General features: G+C 39.2%; 1 protein-coding gene across 2 annotated transcripts in view; it reads right to left on the bottom strand.

Annotated features, from left to right (window-relative positions):
• LOC125452453 (prolyl endopeptidase-like) overlaps window positions 1-14,713 on the bottom strand; it is a 162,466-nt gene that overhangs the window by 3,952 nt on the left and 143,801 nt on the right. For both annotated transcript variants that reach the window (XM_048530880.1, XM_048530881.1), the window contains exon 13: window positions 2,216-2,347. In XM_048530880.1, the coding sequence (XP_048386837.1) occupies window positions 2,216-2,347 (132 nt within the window). The remainder of the gene's footprint in view (window positions 1-2,215; window positions 2,348-14,713) is intronic.

Genomic DNA, 14,713 nt, shown 5'->3' with positions numbered 1-14,713 from the left:
CAATTGAAATTTCTAGTGTACAAAAAAGGTTTTAATAGAAGTATTCACTATAAAATATATTTACTTGTCCCTTCAGTCTTTTAATTCAGTAAAGCTTTCAATTTAAGGCCACAACCACTTTCAAAACTAACTTTGAATATGTTTTTGCCAAGTTATGATTCAATTACCTCATTCTGAATTGTGTAGTTGGGCATTATATGTCCAACTTCTAAGAAAACACAGAGTCTGGTTATCACTGTAAGACATCAATGACTGATAAATGCTACATGATAAAACAATGAAAGGCAAATTTGTAATATGAATGTTATAATGACAAATTAAGTCAAAGTTGGAAGCTGGCTGAACACAGCAGGCCAAGCAGCATCTCAGGAGCACAAAAGCTGACGTTTCGGGCCTAGGCCCTTCATCATTGTGCTCCTGAGACGCCGCTTGGCCTGCTGTGTTCAGCCAGCTTCAAACTTTGTTATCTTGGATTCTCCAGCATCTGCAGTTCCCATTATCTCTGATTAATTTGTCATTAGTACATTTTGAACATTAATGGTTTTCCTCAGCAGATCACCCTGATAGCGTACATTCTTTGGTTGCAATTTTTTCTTGTTCACTTCAAGTTGCCTATATGTAAGCAGTGACAGGCCTTGCTGTAACTTTTAGATTAGAAAAATAGCCTTGCAGAGGAGACAAGGATAGGTAACAAATGTGGCCTTTCCAATGCGGCCTACATTTATGAACAAATTTAAAAAATAGCATTTCTGATGCCACCAAATAAAATGATTCAGCCAAATAATATCACTATTATTTGACTGGAAGTACGATGTAGCTCTTAATTGGTATGCATATTGTTCCGCTCTGTGGCAAAACTCAAAAGCAGTCATTGAAGTTACAATTTTTGGTTTGTGTGAACACTTTGTAAAATAAAAGTTGGCTTTAATATTGCCGAATGGCAGAGCTCTGCCTCTGCGCACAAAGTGTATGACAGTATTAAACAGGCTTCTGTTTATTCATCCTGGTAAGGTTTTTCCTTTTCCAATCACTTTTTGTATTGTTAGATAGTATAATCATCAAATGCACCTTACCATGAAAAACCCCTTCAATGCATTACATAAGACCATAAACAGAAACAGGAGTAGACCATTTAGTCACTTGAGTCTGCTCTGCCATTCAATAAGATCATGGCTGATCCGGCACTCCTTTTATCAATGTTCCTGCACATTCCTCATAACCCTTGATTCCCTGACTAAGCAAAAATCTTTCTATCTCAGCCTTAAAATATACACAAGGACTATCCTCCCACAGCTTTCAATGGCATGCAGTTCCAAAGACTTACATCCCTCAAAGAAGAATTTCCTCCTCACCTCAGTCTTAATTCGGCAGCCCTTAATTCTGAGGCTTTGTCCTCTGGTTCAAGACTCACGTGTGAGGGGAAACATCCTCTCAGCAGGACAATATCAAGCCCCTTAGGAATCGTATACGTTTCAGTGAGATCACCTCTCATTCTTCTAAACTCCAATGAGTCCCAAACTGTTTAATCTTTGCCCAAAAGACAATCCCTTCACACTGGGGATCAACCGATTGAAACTTGCCTGAAATGCCATCAATGAAATAATATATTTTCTTAAATAAAATAAGAGGACCAAAACAGCTCTCAGTTTTCCAGATGTCATCTCACCAGCACCTTGTACAGTTGCAGTAACATATCCCTTCTCTTATACTCGAACCCCCTTGAAATAAGGGCCAACATTTCATTAGCTTTCATGATTACCTGATGCACCTGTGTGCTAGCTTTCTGTGTTATATACACACAAGTATCTCCAAGTCGCTTTGCATTCTAGCTTTTTGTAATTTTTCTCCATTTAAATAATACTGTTCTTTTATTCTCCCTTCCAAAATGAACAACTTCACACCTCACATTGTAATCCATTCATAAACTTTTTTCCCCACTTACTTAACCTATCAATTGCTCTCTATAACTTGTTCAAAACCTGGCTTTTCACCTATTTGGATATTATCTGCAAATATGGTAACAGGTACATTTGCTTCCTTCCTCCAGGTCATTAATAGGAACTCTTATCGTCCACTTATGGCTTCCTGGTCATTACCCAATTCTCTATCTATGTCAATACACTACTGCCAACACTGTGTGCTCTTATATTGTAACTTAGCCTTTTTGAGATATTTTCCAAAAACGTGTTTTATATAAAACGTCATACTGACATACCCACTAATAGACCACCATTAGAGCCTCCGTTAATGGTCAGTTTCTTTGAACTAGTGTAGCCCTTCTCGATGAGAACTTCAGCAGCCCGTTGAAAGTCATCAAAACAATTTTGCTTGTTTTCCAGCATACCTCCTACAAAGAGGCCACAAAAAGATTTTAGTTAAAATGCTAGATTAATTTTATCAGCTTCAAATGCACCAAACATTATTTCAGCAATAAGCAAATAACAAATGTTATTCAGATAGAATTTATCTAGCTACTGTATATCAGAATTGATAAGAACTAAAGTATGTAACGTAATGAAACACTTCAACACCTTCCTTTCCTAAAATGACAAATGTAGGTGCACATTACAAGAGAAAAAAAAACACAGGCAGATTGGATTAGTTTAAAAGAGCATCATGACTGGCACAGACATCGTGGGTCTTGACTGTTCTATGTTCAATCCTGAAGATAATAGATAAACAGTGTTAATGGAAGGAATAATATTGTAACAGTCTCTATCATGAGGGACAAAGTATTGGACAAACTTTTGGGACTAAAGGCAGACAAATCATCAGAACCTGATGAGTTTTAAAGGATATGACTCCAGAGATAGTGGAGACATTGGTTGAAATGTTCCATAGGAACATTCAAGATAGGAGGAGTAGGTCATTTGATCCCGTGAGCCTGCTTCGCCATTCATTATGATCGTGACTGATCATTGAGCTCAATACCCTAATCTTGTCCTCACCAAACTAGAACTGACTGGATTCAGGAGGAATTCCAGAGGATTTGAAAACTACTAATGTGACACTCCTATTGAAGAAAGGAGGGAAACAGAAAGCAAGAAAATAAAATTCCACAGCTCTCAGGATTCCAGTGGATTGGAAAACGGATGCAGAGTTCAAGAAATAAGGGAGAGAGAAAAAGCAGGAATACCTGGGTCAATTAGCCTAATATCTGATACTGGAGAAAATTTTGGGGTTCATTATGAAGGAAGAAATAGTGGAGATTTAGGAAAGCTCAACACAAACAGGGTTAACATGATATCCAGAAGGCATTGGGTAAGGTGCCACATATTGCATAAGATAGGAGATCATGATATTGAAGCTTGCTTGTTACACAGAAGACAATGTCAGGAGTAATGGTGTTTTTTAGGTTGGAAACGCGTACAGTGCCTTGAGGTCTGTCCTAGGCCCTCAATTATTTCCATCTACAATAAGGACTCGGATGAGGGGTGGTATGTAGTGTATCTTCATTTGCTGATTACAAAAATGGGCAGATGGGTGCATTGTGAAGAGGACATAAAGAATCTTCAAGGGTAAAAAGATAAATTGAGCAAGTGGACAAAAACTCAGCTGCTGAGTTTAATGTTGGAAAGCATGATGTCATACAATTTGGTAGGGAGAATCCAAGATACACTATATTTCAAATGGAGAGAGACTCCAAATATGAAACGCAGAGATGCCTAGGTATTTTGATGCACTAAACACAAAACAGTTGCATGTAGGTACTTAAGCAGTAATGAATTCAGTAAATAAGAAGGCAAATAGAGTTGAGGCCTTTTTTTGCTAGGATATTGGAGTGTTTTGGTCCCTGTTTCTAACATGAATGTAATGGTATTGGAGGCAGTTCAAAAGATATTCAGTCAGCTTATTTCTGGGGTAAAAGGGTTGACCTATTAAGAAAGGCAAACCAGATAAGACCCTTAATCATTAGAGTTTAGAAGAAAAATTTTAGAAGAGAGGTGATTTTATCGAAACACACAAGATTCTGAGGGCCCTTACACAGTAGATGTTAAGAAGACGTTTCCACCAGTGGGAGCATCTTGAATTAGGGAACACAATTACAAAATAAAGGGTGTTCATTTAAAACTCAGATGTGAAGGAATCTCCTCTCAGATAGCAGCGATGTCTGGGATTTTCTGCTCGAGGCAAGCTAGTTCATTGACAGTATTTTAAACAGTGATTGCCATATGTGTGTTGACGGCCAGAAAGCATGGACATGAAAGTGGAGTTGATGCCTAGCCACATCAGCCACCATCTCAAATGGTGGGGCAGGTTTGAGGGACTGAATGCTTACTCCGGCTCCTATTTCTAATCTTCTTTAGAACCTTTCTTCCAGTAAGAAGCATCCCATTTACCCAGCCTCTTCTCATAACAAAAGTTATTAATTTCAGGTCCATTGCAATAAACTTGTTCTTCAACCTCATCCTTTCCAATTTAAGCAGTTCTTAACTGGATATAAGTTTCCAACTAATGACTTGCATAAATTTAGCATTAATCTTTTGCTTTACTCTTCACTTCTTTTAGAAAACCTAGATTGTCATTTCTTTATGTTCAGTCTTATCAACTTCCCCTTGTATTTTTAATTATTTTTTAAAATCTAAGCCCTTTTAAAGTTTAGAATACTTCTGCTGAGCTCCATCAGCTTGGCAGTTGGAATTAGGTGGGGTTAGGCTGTGGCTACTGTTATAGCTACACGCACCGGAGATAAACGCACACAGTATGGGTAACTATATACCAGAAGAATATATTTACTTAAATTCCAGTCTCCAATCAGTAATCAAGGCAGCAGAACATTCATAAAGAAAAAAAAGGCAGGGTTGTAGAACAAATACATATGCTGTGTAAATCTGTGCACTGAGATTACATGTTCAATAACTGTGCTCATTATTCAGTTTATTTACTATTTAATCCAAGATGAGTTTATCAAAATCTGGATTCCCAAGTAGCGACATGTGGCAAGTAGCTGATTAGGCAACATTGTCACATGATAATTTTATTTGCACTATGATCACAAAGTGAAGGATCTCCTGTTATTGGTTCTAAATTAAGTGCTTGCCAGTTTCAACCATGACATCCTATCATGGTTAGGCTTAAAATATTATTTTAAATTAACTAATTTATATATTGTGAAAGTCTCAACAGAAAGTGAATGTTGAGGTCCTAGAGGTGATGCTGCATTTTTACGAGACCGCATTACAGTTGAACCACCGAGTCTGAAAACATCACATTTTAGGGAAAAACCTGCAGCTCATAACCCACATCCTCCAATCAGCCTGTTCTATCAATCAGATAAAGAAGCAGAACTCCCCTCAGAAGAGAGATTAGACTCCCCCCATGTTCATAACAGCTGTAGCTTCCTTTCCAGTGCGTGACCTACTCTGAAATACTGGGCTTATGATCAAAAGCTGGTAAGGAAGATGAGTCGAGCCATTTGGAATGAGGCCGAACTGTGACAGATTCCAGTCTGTACAGTGGTTTCAGTTATAGACATGTTCAGTTAAGACAAAAGAATGAACTTCCTGTGTCCCTGTGTCTCCTGAACACCACTTAACTTGACAGTTTTAATTAAAAAAAATTATCTCCCCTAAAACAAAATTAAGATTTGGAGATGGCTAGTGCAACAATGTACCACAAGTCATTTCACGGTATATCAATGTTAATATTAGGCTTCTACTATACTTCGATAAAGTTATACTACATTAATGCTCCATTCCACACTCAAGTCCAAGTTGCTGCAGTCTTTCCTCATACCCTACATAGCTGACAATAGGGATCAGTTTCTCACTTCTTTACTAACTGCATCCAGCAAGTGAAAAGCTCAGCATCCAAAATTGACGAAGTATTCAAGCTGTGATTCGAACAAAGCTTTGAACAATTTGGATAAGGCTGCCACTGTCATTTTGACTGATTTATGTAGCTTGAGATTATGTTGGCTTTGTCCATTTCTCTGTTGCATTGGTTAGAAACGTCAAACTTCAAGTTAACTACACAGATGGTTCCCATTTAGCTTCATAATTAGCTACTTCAACTGGAGCATATATATTCTTCCATTTCTATGTACACAATTATGAAGGTACCTATGTATAAATGCCAACTTTGTCTCTCATGGTGATATATTACATTTGCTCACTGTTCCTCCCACAAATATAGCACTTTACACTTCTCTGCATTAAATCTCATACAATACTTATCTACCCATTCCAAAATCTAACACTGCTTCACTGTGCTTACTTGCAGAACTCTTCCACAATAATCATTCCTTCAAGTTGTGTGAAAATATTGCCAATTAAATTAGGAGTCGGCCACTTCACACCTGTTGCTCCATTCAATACAATCATTACTTATCTGATTTAGTTTCAACTCCACCTGCCTACCCTGATATCCTTTCACCTTGTTCACAGAGAACCCACCTCTTTCTCAACAATATTCAAAAATTGTGTCCTCATCCACCCCTCGAGGAAGAGTTCCAAAGACTCAATCCTATGAGAGTAAGAAGATCTCCAGTGCCATTCTAAATTGGTGTCACCTTATTTTTAAACAATAACTTTTATTTCTAGATTCTCCCACAAGAGAAAACATTCTCTCCAAATTCATAACGTTAATGTCCCCTTGGGATCTTATATGTTTCAATCAAGTCACTCTATAGCACTTGAGGCAAAAGGGATCAGAGGATATGGGGAAACAACAGGAACAACGGAATTGGGTGATCAGCCATCATCAATGAATACCAGAATAGCCTTGAAGGGACAAATTGCCTACTCCTCCTCCTAGTTTTTATGAGACCTCTTACACTTCTAAAGTCTAAAGCCCATGCTTTCACATCAGACAACCTGCTCTTTGCAGGTAATTCTCTGATAAACCTCCTCTTCGGATCCATTTTTGTCCTTCCTAAAATAAGGAGTCCTACACTATAATTCTGATATTGTTTCACCAAAGCCATATGCAATTGCAACATAACTTCCCCTTTTATTGCATTCAGTTCTCACCATAAATAATACTATTTTACTTATTTTGCTAATACTTGCTACACACTAACATCTTGTGACTCAGGCACTTGGTCACCCAGTACCCTTCCACAATTCAGAATGAGCAATCTTTGACCATTTCAATAATATGCTTATTCATTCCGCCTGCCAAAATGACAAATGTCATATTTGCCCACAATATACTCCATCTGCTAGATCTTTGCTTGCTCACCTAACTAATTTATATCCTTGCATTGTCACAACTTATTTTCCTACCTATCTTTGTATCATTAACAAACTTAGCACCCATACTTTCTGTTGCTTCCGCTGAATCATTTATAAAAATTGGAAAGAATTGACAGCCCAGCACTGATCCTTTGGCACACCATTTGTTAGGTCTTGCTAACCAGAAAGTTACTCATTTATACCTGTTACAAAGAGTAGGCAGAGAGGGTACAACTCCAACTCTTCACATACAGGTAATGCCAGGGTTATGAATGGGTTCCTTTCTTGAATATATTCCTAAGTCAATTTGTACTCAAGTCAGGACACAATACAATACAATGCAGTAATAAATAGTAAGTACCAGCAACCATTCTCATGTTGGATCTAAAAATGATCAGATCTCACCCATGAATAACAGCATTCTAAGTTGCACCTTCAAATCGGGGACTGTGTGTGTGTGCGCGCGCGTGTGTATTCCTATGGAGAAAAGTAATTTTCTTAGTAACGATCCCTGACTGAGAGTTATCATTGTCATACCAAGTAGTGGTTAACAAACATTATTCCGTCCATGACTTAACATTTCTTGAGGAAAGGTCACTCAAACTTGACCCAGATTTCTCTCAATATTTGGAGCCAGACCAGCTGAGCTTTTCCAGCAATTTGTTTTTGTTTCTGATTTCCAGCATGCATAGTTTTCAGTTTTTATGTTCTATTTCTATTCTCGTTATTCAAAACATGCAGTTATTGGAGAATGTTTGTAACAGCCAAACATTCAATACTTTCTCTTTTAAAGTTTCAATTCCTTTAATATGTAGAAAGCTTTTTGCCAATTGCCAATTTTTCAAAATGCTTTCTAATTGGCAATCTCAATAAATTACTTAAGCTATCATAATTTCAATTCAACTGCGTCATGTAATAAAATACAAGCTAAATGATTTACTTTACAAAACACTCCAGATTAAAGTAATTGTGCCACATTATAATGTCAGATAAAGCTGAGTTGCATTTATTGAAAAATAAACATGTATCCATATATGGTTTTAAAGGGATTAAACACTACTTCCAATTTGACTTTTGATGGTATACTTTATTATTCCAGAAAGCAAAACCATGCAATACATGATGTCTCCTCCCTAGTTACTATCTTTAATTAATGTTTTGCTCATATATATTATTCTGTTGGAGCTGTGTTTAATTAAATGGGACAATATGCAGCAGCAATAATTACCACATCATTTTGTCAGCAGTAACCTGGCAGTAACTATGTATCAACATTACTGCACCACAGGATAATCCAGCATTTGTATCTTAAATACAGGATCATGTTTATATATCCAAAATAACAGTACAAGTGACTCACAACATCAAAAAGAACCATCTCAACTGAAAGGGCATTAGATTTTAATAGACTGAAGAATTTTTAAGTGAAGTTATCACTCTATAGCAGTCCCATTTCAGCTTGCATGCATCTCCATAATATTCTCCATCTCTGACCCGACCTCAATCCATTTGCTGCTGAAATCTGTGCTAATGCCTTTTTAACCTCTAGACTCAACTATTCCAATGGAGACAGAATTAACTTTTCATATTTTACCCTCAATTCTATATTTCAATCAAAGTAGTGCTGGCCATCTTTCATCAGTTGCACCTGCTCATCATGGTGGCTCGATGGTTTAAATTTAGCATTTTTACTTTTATAGCTTTTTCTCTTCTCTGCAACATCTCTCAGTCCTACAGAACATTCCTTCAAACTTTCTCCTTCTCTAACTCTGCTCTGCTCAGCAAACCACTCTACTCACCCCAGTATTGTCAAATGTGAATAAACAGTCACACTTGGCCCGAGTCAGACATTTATGGATTCAAAGCTCTTTCCGAAGAGAATTAAACACCAAGACTAGAAAATAGTCATAAAAGCACAAAAAAACCTCTTCTGCCCAACTAGTCCATGCTGACTAGGTTTCCTAAACTGAACTAGTCCCATTCACCTGCATTTGTCCCATATCCCTCTAAAACCTTCTTATCTATGTACCTGTCCAAATGTCTCTTAAAATGTTGTAATTGGTGTTTTTCTTTACCTCGTCTTCTGACAGTTTATTCCATATATGCACTACCCTCTGTGTGAAAACATTGCCCCTCAGAACTCTTAAATTTGTCCCCTTTCACCAAAAACTATGACCTCTAGTTTTGGTCTCCCTTAACCTGGTTAAAAGACTTTGGCTATTCACCTTATCTATACCTCTCCTATTATAAACCTTTTAGAAGGTCACCCCTTAGCCTCCTTTGGTCCAGGGAAAAATGACCCAGCCTTACCAGTCTCTCCTTATAATTCAATCCCTCCAGTCTCAGTAACATCGTTCTAAGTCTTGTCTGCGCCCTTTCCAGTTTAATAACCACCTTCCTATAGCAGGGCGACTAGAAATATAAGCTGTATTTGAAATGTGGCTTTACCCATGTCTTTGGCAGCCATAATATGATGTTTGAACTCCTGTGCAAAATGCTCTAACTGATGAAGCCAAGTGTGCCAGATGCCTTCTTTGCCATCTTGTCTACTTGTGATTCCACTTGTAAGTAACATGCTGACCCCTTAGATTTCTCTGCTTGACAACACTCCCAAGGGCCCTACCATCAGCTGTGTAAGCCTTGCCCTGGCTTTTCTTGCCAAACCACAATACCCCGCATTTACTTAAACTCCATCTGCCATTCCTTAGCCCACTGGGCCAGTTGATCAAGATCATGTACTTTAGATAATCTTGTTCACTGTCTACTGTACCACCTATTTTGGTTTAATCTGCTAATTTACTGAATGACCGTCCTGTATTCTCATCTAAATTGTTCATATAAACGATGAATAATGAGGGCACAGCACTGATCCTTGCTGCACACTGCTGGTCACAGGCTTCCTGTCTGAACAACAACTCTCTCTCACCACCAAATCAAATTTGCATCCAATGTGTAGGCTCTCCCTGGATCCTACTGATCTAATTTCACTAGCCAGTCCACCATATGGAACTTTGTCAAAGGCCTTGCTAAAGTCTATGCAGGCAATGCCTACCACACTGCCTTCATCTGTCTGCTCTACCTCTTCAAAACAACTCACCCAAGTTGGCGAGGCATGATTTCCCCATGCAAAATGGCATGCTGACTATCCCTGATCAGTCTGTGCCTTTTCAAAAGGATGTAGATCTTGTCTCTTCAGAATCCCGTCCAATAATTTACCTGTCACTGATGCCAGACTTACAGGTCTACTGATAGTTTCGTGGCTTTTCCTTGCAGTCTTTCATAAATAATGGCACAACATTAGCTGCCCTCAAGTCTTCCGGCAGCTCACTTGTGGCTACTGATGATACAACTATCTCTGCTAGGGGCCTCGCAATTTCTTCCCTAGTGTCCTGGGATACACTTGATCATGTCCCTTAATTTAGACGCTCTTCAAGAAATCGCTATTTTCCCAAGTCCCCTAGCTTCTACGTCTTTCTTCACAGCAAATACTGACATGACATATTGGTTAAGGATCTTACCCATTTCCTGAGGTTCCACATATAGATGGCCTTGTTGATCTGTAAGGGGTCCTATGCTCTCCCTAGTTACTCTTTTGTGCTTAATATATTTGCAGAATCTCTTCTTATTCTTTTTAAGCTTATTCACCCAAGCCGTCTTATGTCTCCTTTTATTGGCCTCCTGACTTCCCCCTAAATGGAGTCTTACACTCCCTTTATTCTTCAAGGAATTCACTTGATTTCAGCCATCTATAACTAACATATGCCTCCTTCTTTTTCTTGACCAGTGCTTCAATATCTTTAGTAATCTACAGTTCCCTTCTCCTTTTGCCCTTCATACTACCAAGAACGTGCTGTCCCTGAACTTTTGAAATTTGCTTTTGAAAGACTCTCACTTGCCAGATGTTCCTTTATCTGTGTGAACAGCCTCTCCCAGTCAACTTTTAAACGTTATTGTCTAATATCATCAAAATTGTTCTTGCCCCAGTTTGGAACTTCAACTTGTGGACCAGATCTATCCTTTTCCATCCTATTTAAAAACTAAATGAAATTATGGTCACTGGTCACAAAGTGCTCCCTCACTAATGCCTCAGTCACTTGCCCCACCTTATTTTCCCACGAGGAGATCATAGTTTGCCCCTTCTCTAGTAGGGCCATCTACATATTGATTGAGAAAGTTTTTTTTTTGAACACATTTAACGAATTCCTCCATATCGAAGCACTTAGGGCAATGGGAATCTCATCTACGTTTGAAAAATTAAAATTCTCAACTATTACAACCCTATTATTCTTACTGCTACCTGTGATCTCCCTACACATTTGCTCCTCAATTTCCTGCCGACTATGGGGTGCTTATAGTACAATCCCATCAAAGTGATCACCCGTTCTAATTGCTCAGTTCCATCCGTATAGCTTCATTGGCCAATTCCAGGGATATCCTAAGTGCAGGCATGACGTTTTCCCTAATCAAAAGTGTCACTCCCACTCTTCCCTTGCCTCCCCGTCTGTTCTTCCCAATAGCATCTACACTCCAGAACACTGATCTACCAGCGTGTCCCTCCCTCCCCCTCTATGCTTGAGTTCATCTGCCTTTTCTGTCAGGCCTCTTACATTGAAATAAATGCATTTTAATTCACAAATCTTCCCTCATCCTCTACAATGATCTTGAATGCCTTGTCTATTTAACTTGCTTTCTTTAACTTTTGTACCAACCTCAGCCTTCTCTCTTACCTCACTACTCCTTAGGGTCCCACCCCACCGCCAGATTAATTTAGCCCCCAGACCCCCAAAATTCCTTTAGCCAATCTCACAGCCAAGATACTGGACCCCTCAAGTCCAGGGGTCATCAAGTTGGAGTCGTGGAATAAAATACCCACATCTGAACGCAAACAAATTCAATGTTGATAGGAGAGAGGATTGAATTATTTGAAGTGAATATGAGCGGAAAGTTTTGAAAAAGAAACTGGCTTAGTACATAGGAATATTGGAACAAGAGCTCTGAATAAACACAGTCAATAACTCTAAACCAAATTATTTGAGCACCCAGTTCTGGTAAGATAAATCAATAAGAGCCAAATGATTTTGTTGAAAACAAATCATGTTCGTTAAAAGTTATGCTGGATAAAATTAATTTACATACATTTGATGTGTACCATTTGTACTCACAAGAACAGGAGTAGACCATTCATCCCCTCAAGCATGTTCAGCTATTCAATGAGATCATGGCCGATTTGTGGCCTAAGTCCATGTATCTGCCTTTGGCCCATATCCCTTTATATCTTTGCTTAACAAGAATTTATTTCTCTCTGATTTAAAAATAAACCATTAGCATCCAATGCCATTTGTAGAAGAGTTCCAAACATCTACAATCCTTTTTGTGTGTAGAACTGCTTCCTAACATCTCCCTTGAACGGTGTGGTCCGAATTCTCAGACTATATCCCCTGGTTCTAGAACCCTTGACCAATGGAAATAGTTTATCTATCTGTCTTTTCTTGCAGGCAACTGTGTGTGGAGTTTGCAGATTTTCTCTATCTGTGTGGGTTTCCTCTAGATGCTTTAGTTTCCTCCCACAGTCCAAACATGGGTGGGTTAGTCATGGGAAATGCAGGGTTACAGAGATTTGTTAAAAGGAGCAGCACAGTGGCTCAGTGACTAGCAATGCTGTCTCACAGCGCCAGGAACCAGAGTTCGATTTCACCTTCAGGCGATTGTCTGGGTGGAGTTTGCAATGTTCTCCCAATGCCTGCGTGGATTTCCTCCGGGTGCTCCGGTTTACTCCAACAGTCCAAAGATGTGCAGGCTAGGTAATTGGCAATGCTAAATTGCCCATCATGTCCAGAGATGTTAGGTGCGTTATCGGGGGCGGTTCTGGGTGGAATGCTCTGAGGGTCAGTGTGGGCTTGTTGGGCCGAAGGGCCTGTTTCCACACTGTAGGGATTCTATGATCTATGTTAAATATCATGTAGACTTTGATCAGATCAACCGTTAACTTTCTAAATTCTACTGAAAATAGGCTTCTCCTCATAACTGAGCTCCTGAAGTCTAGTTATCATTGGGCTTAATGGCTATTTCCCACTCCTAAGATATTGCTGCCTGAGCATTTTTTTTAAAATGTGAAAGATCAAATAAAGCTTAACCCTCTGAATGATTGCAAATCTTCCAGATTTCGATGCAATCTTACACTATACAAATTTTTTAAAATTACTTTTAGAACATAGAACATAGAACAGTACAGCACAGAACAGGCCCTTCAGCCCACAATGTTGTGCCGACCATTGATCCTCATGGATGCACCCTCAAATTTCTGTGACCATATGCATGTCCAGCAGTCTCTTAAATGACCCCAATGACCTTGCTTCCACAACTGCTGCTGGCAACGCATTCCATGCTCTCACAACTCTCTGCGTAAAGAATCTGCCTCTGACATCCCCTCTATACTTTCCACCAACCAGCTTAAAACTATGACCCCTCGTGCTAGCCATTTCTGCCCTGGGAAATAGTCTCTGGCTATCGACTCTATCTATGCCTCTCATTATCTTGTATACCTCAATTAGGTCCCCTCTCCTCCTCCTTTTCTCCAATGAAAAGAGACCGAGCTCAGTCAACCTCTCTTCATAAGATAAGCCCTCCAGTCCAGGCAGCATCCTGGTAAACCTCCTCTGAACCCTCTCCAAAGCATCCACATCTTTCCTATAATAGGGCGCCCAGAACTGGACGCAGTATTCCAAGTGCGGTCTAACCAAAGTTTTATAGAGCTGCAACAAGATCTCACGACTCTTAAACTCAATCCCCCTGTTAATGAAAGCCAAAACACCATATGCTTTCTTAACAACCCTGTCCACTTGGGTGGCCATTTTAAGGGATCTATGTATCTGCACACCAAGATCCCTCTGTTCCTCCACGCTGCCAAGAATCCTATCCTTAATCCTGTACTCAGCTTTCAAATTCGACCTTCCAAAATGCATCACCTCGCATTTATCCAGGTTGAACTCCATCTGCCACCTCTCAGCCCATCTCTGCATCCTGTCAATGTCCCGCTGCAGCCTACAACAGCCCTCTACACTGTCAACGACACCTCTGACCTTTGTGTCGTCTGCAAACTTGCTGACCCATCCTTCAATTCCCTCGTCCAAGTCATTAATAAAAATTACAAACAGTAGAGGCCCAAGGACAGAGCCCTGTGATAGAAACATAACTAATTTAGTTTGTTGGATAATATTAGCAAAAGGATATTATGAGTTATTTGTTCAGAAAAATACATTCCTGCTAATATCCTTGGCTACAGTTGAGGATGTCAAATCCCTTAAGTCAAAAAAACTCAAATGATTTCACAGTGGCTAGAATTAGGACAGTGCACAGCAATGAGAACATTTAAACATACTGTAAAAATTGATTTGGCATTTAAATAGTGCTCAATAAATGGAAACAGAATAACAGATGGAAGCTCCATAAACAGACAAAATGCTAGGGGATTACAGGAATTGTTGGGAGGAGGAACAGCATGATAAGACATCGAGGTCCAGTGATATTAAGGATATCAG

Source organism: Stegostoma tigrinum, chromosome 4 (assembly GCF_030684315.1).
Source record: "Stegostoma tigrinum isolate sSteTig4 chromosome 4, sSteTig4.hap1, whole genome shotgun sequence".
In the NCBI taxonomy this organism is placed as follows: Eukaryota; Metazoa; Chordata; class Chondrichthyes; order Orectolobiformes; family Stegostomatidae; genus Stegostoma; species Stegostoma tigrinum.
Note: the sequence above shows the minus strand (reverse complement) of the source record. Positions and strands in the feature narration are given on the sequence as shown.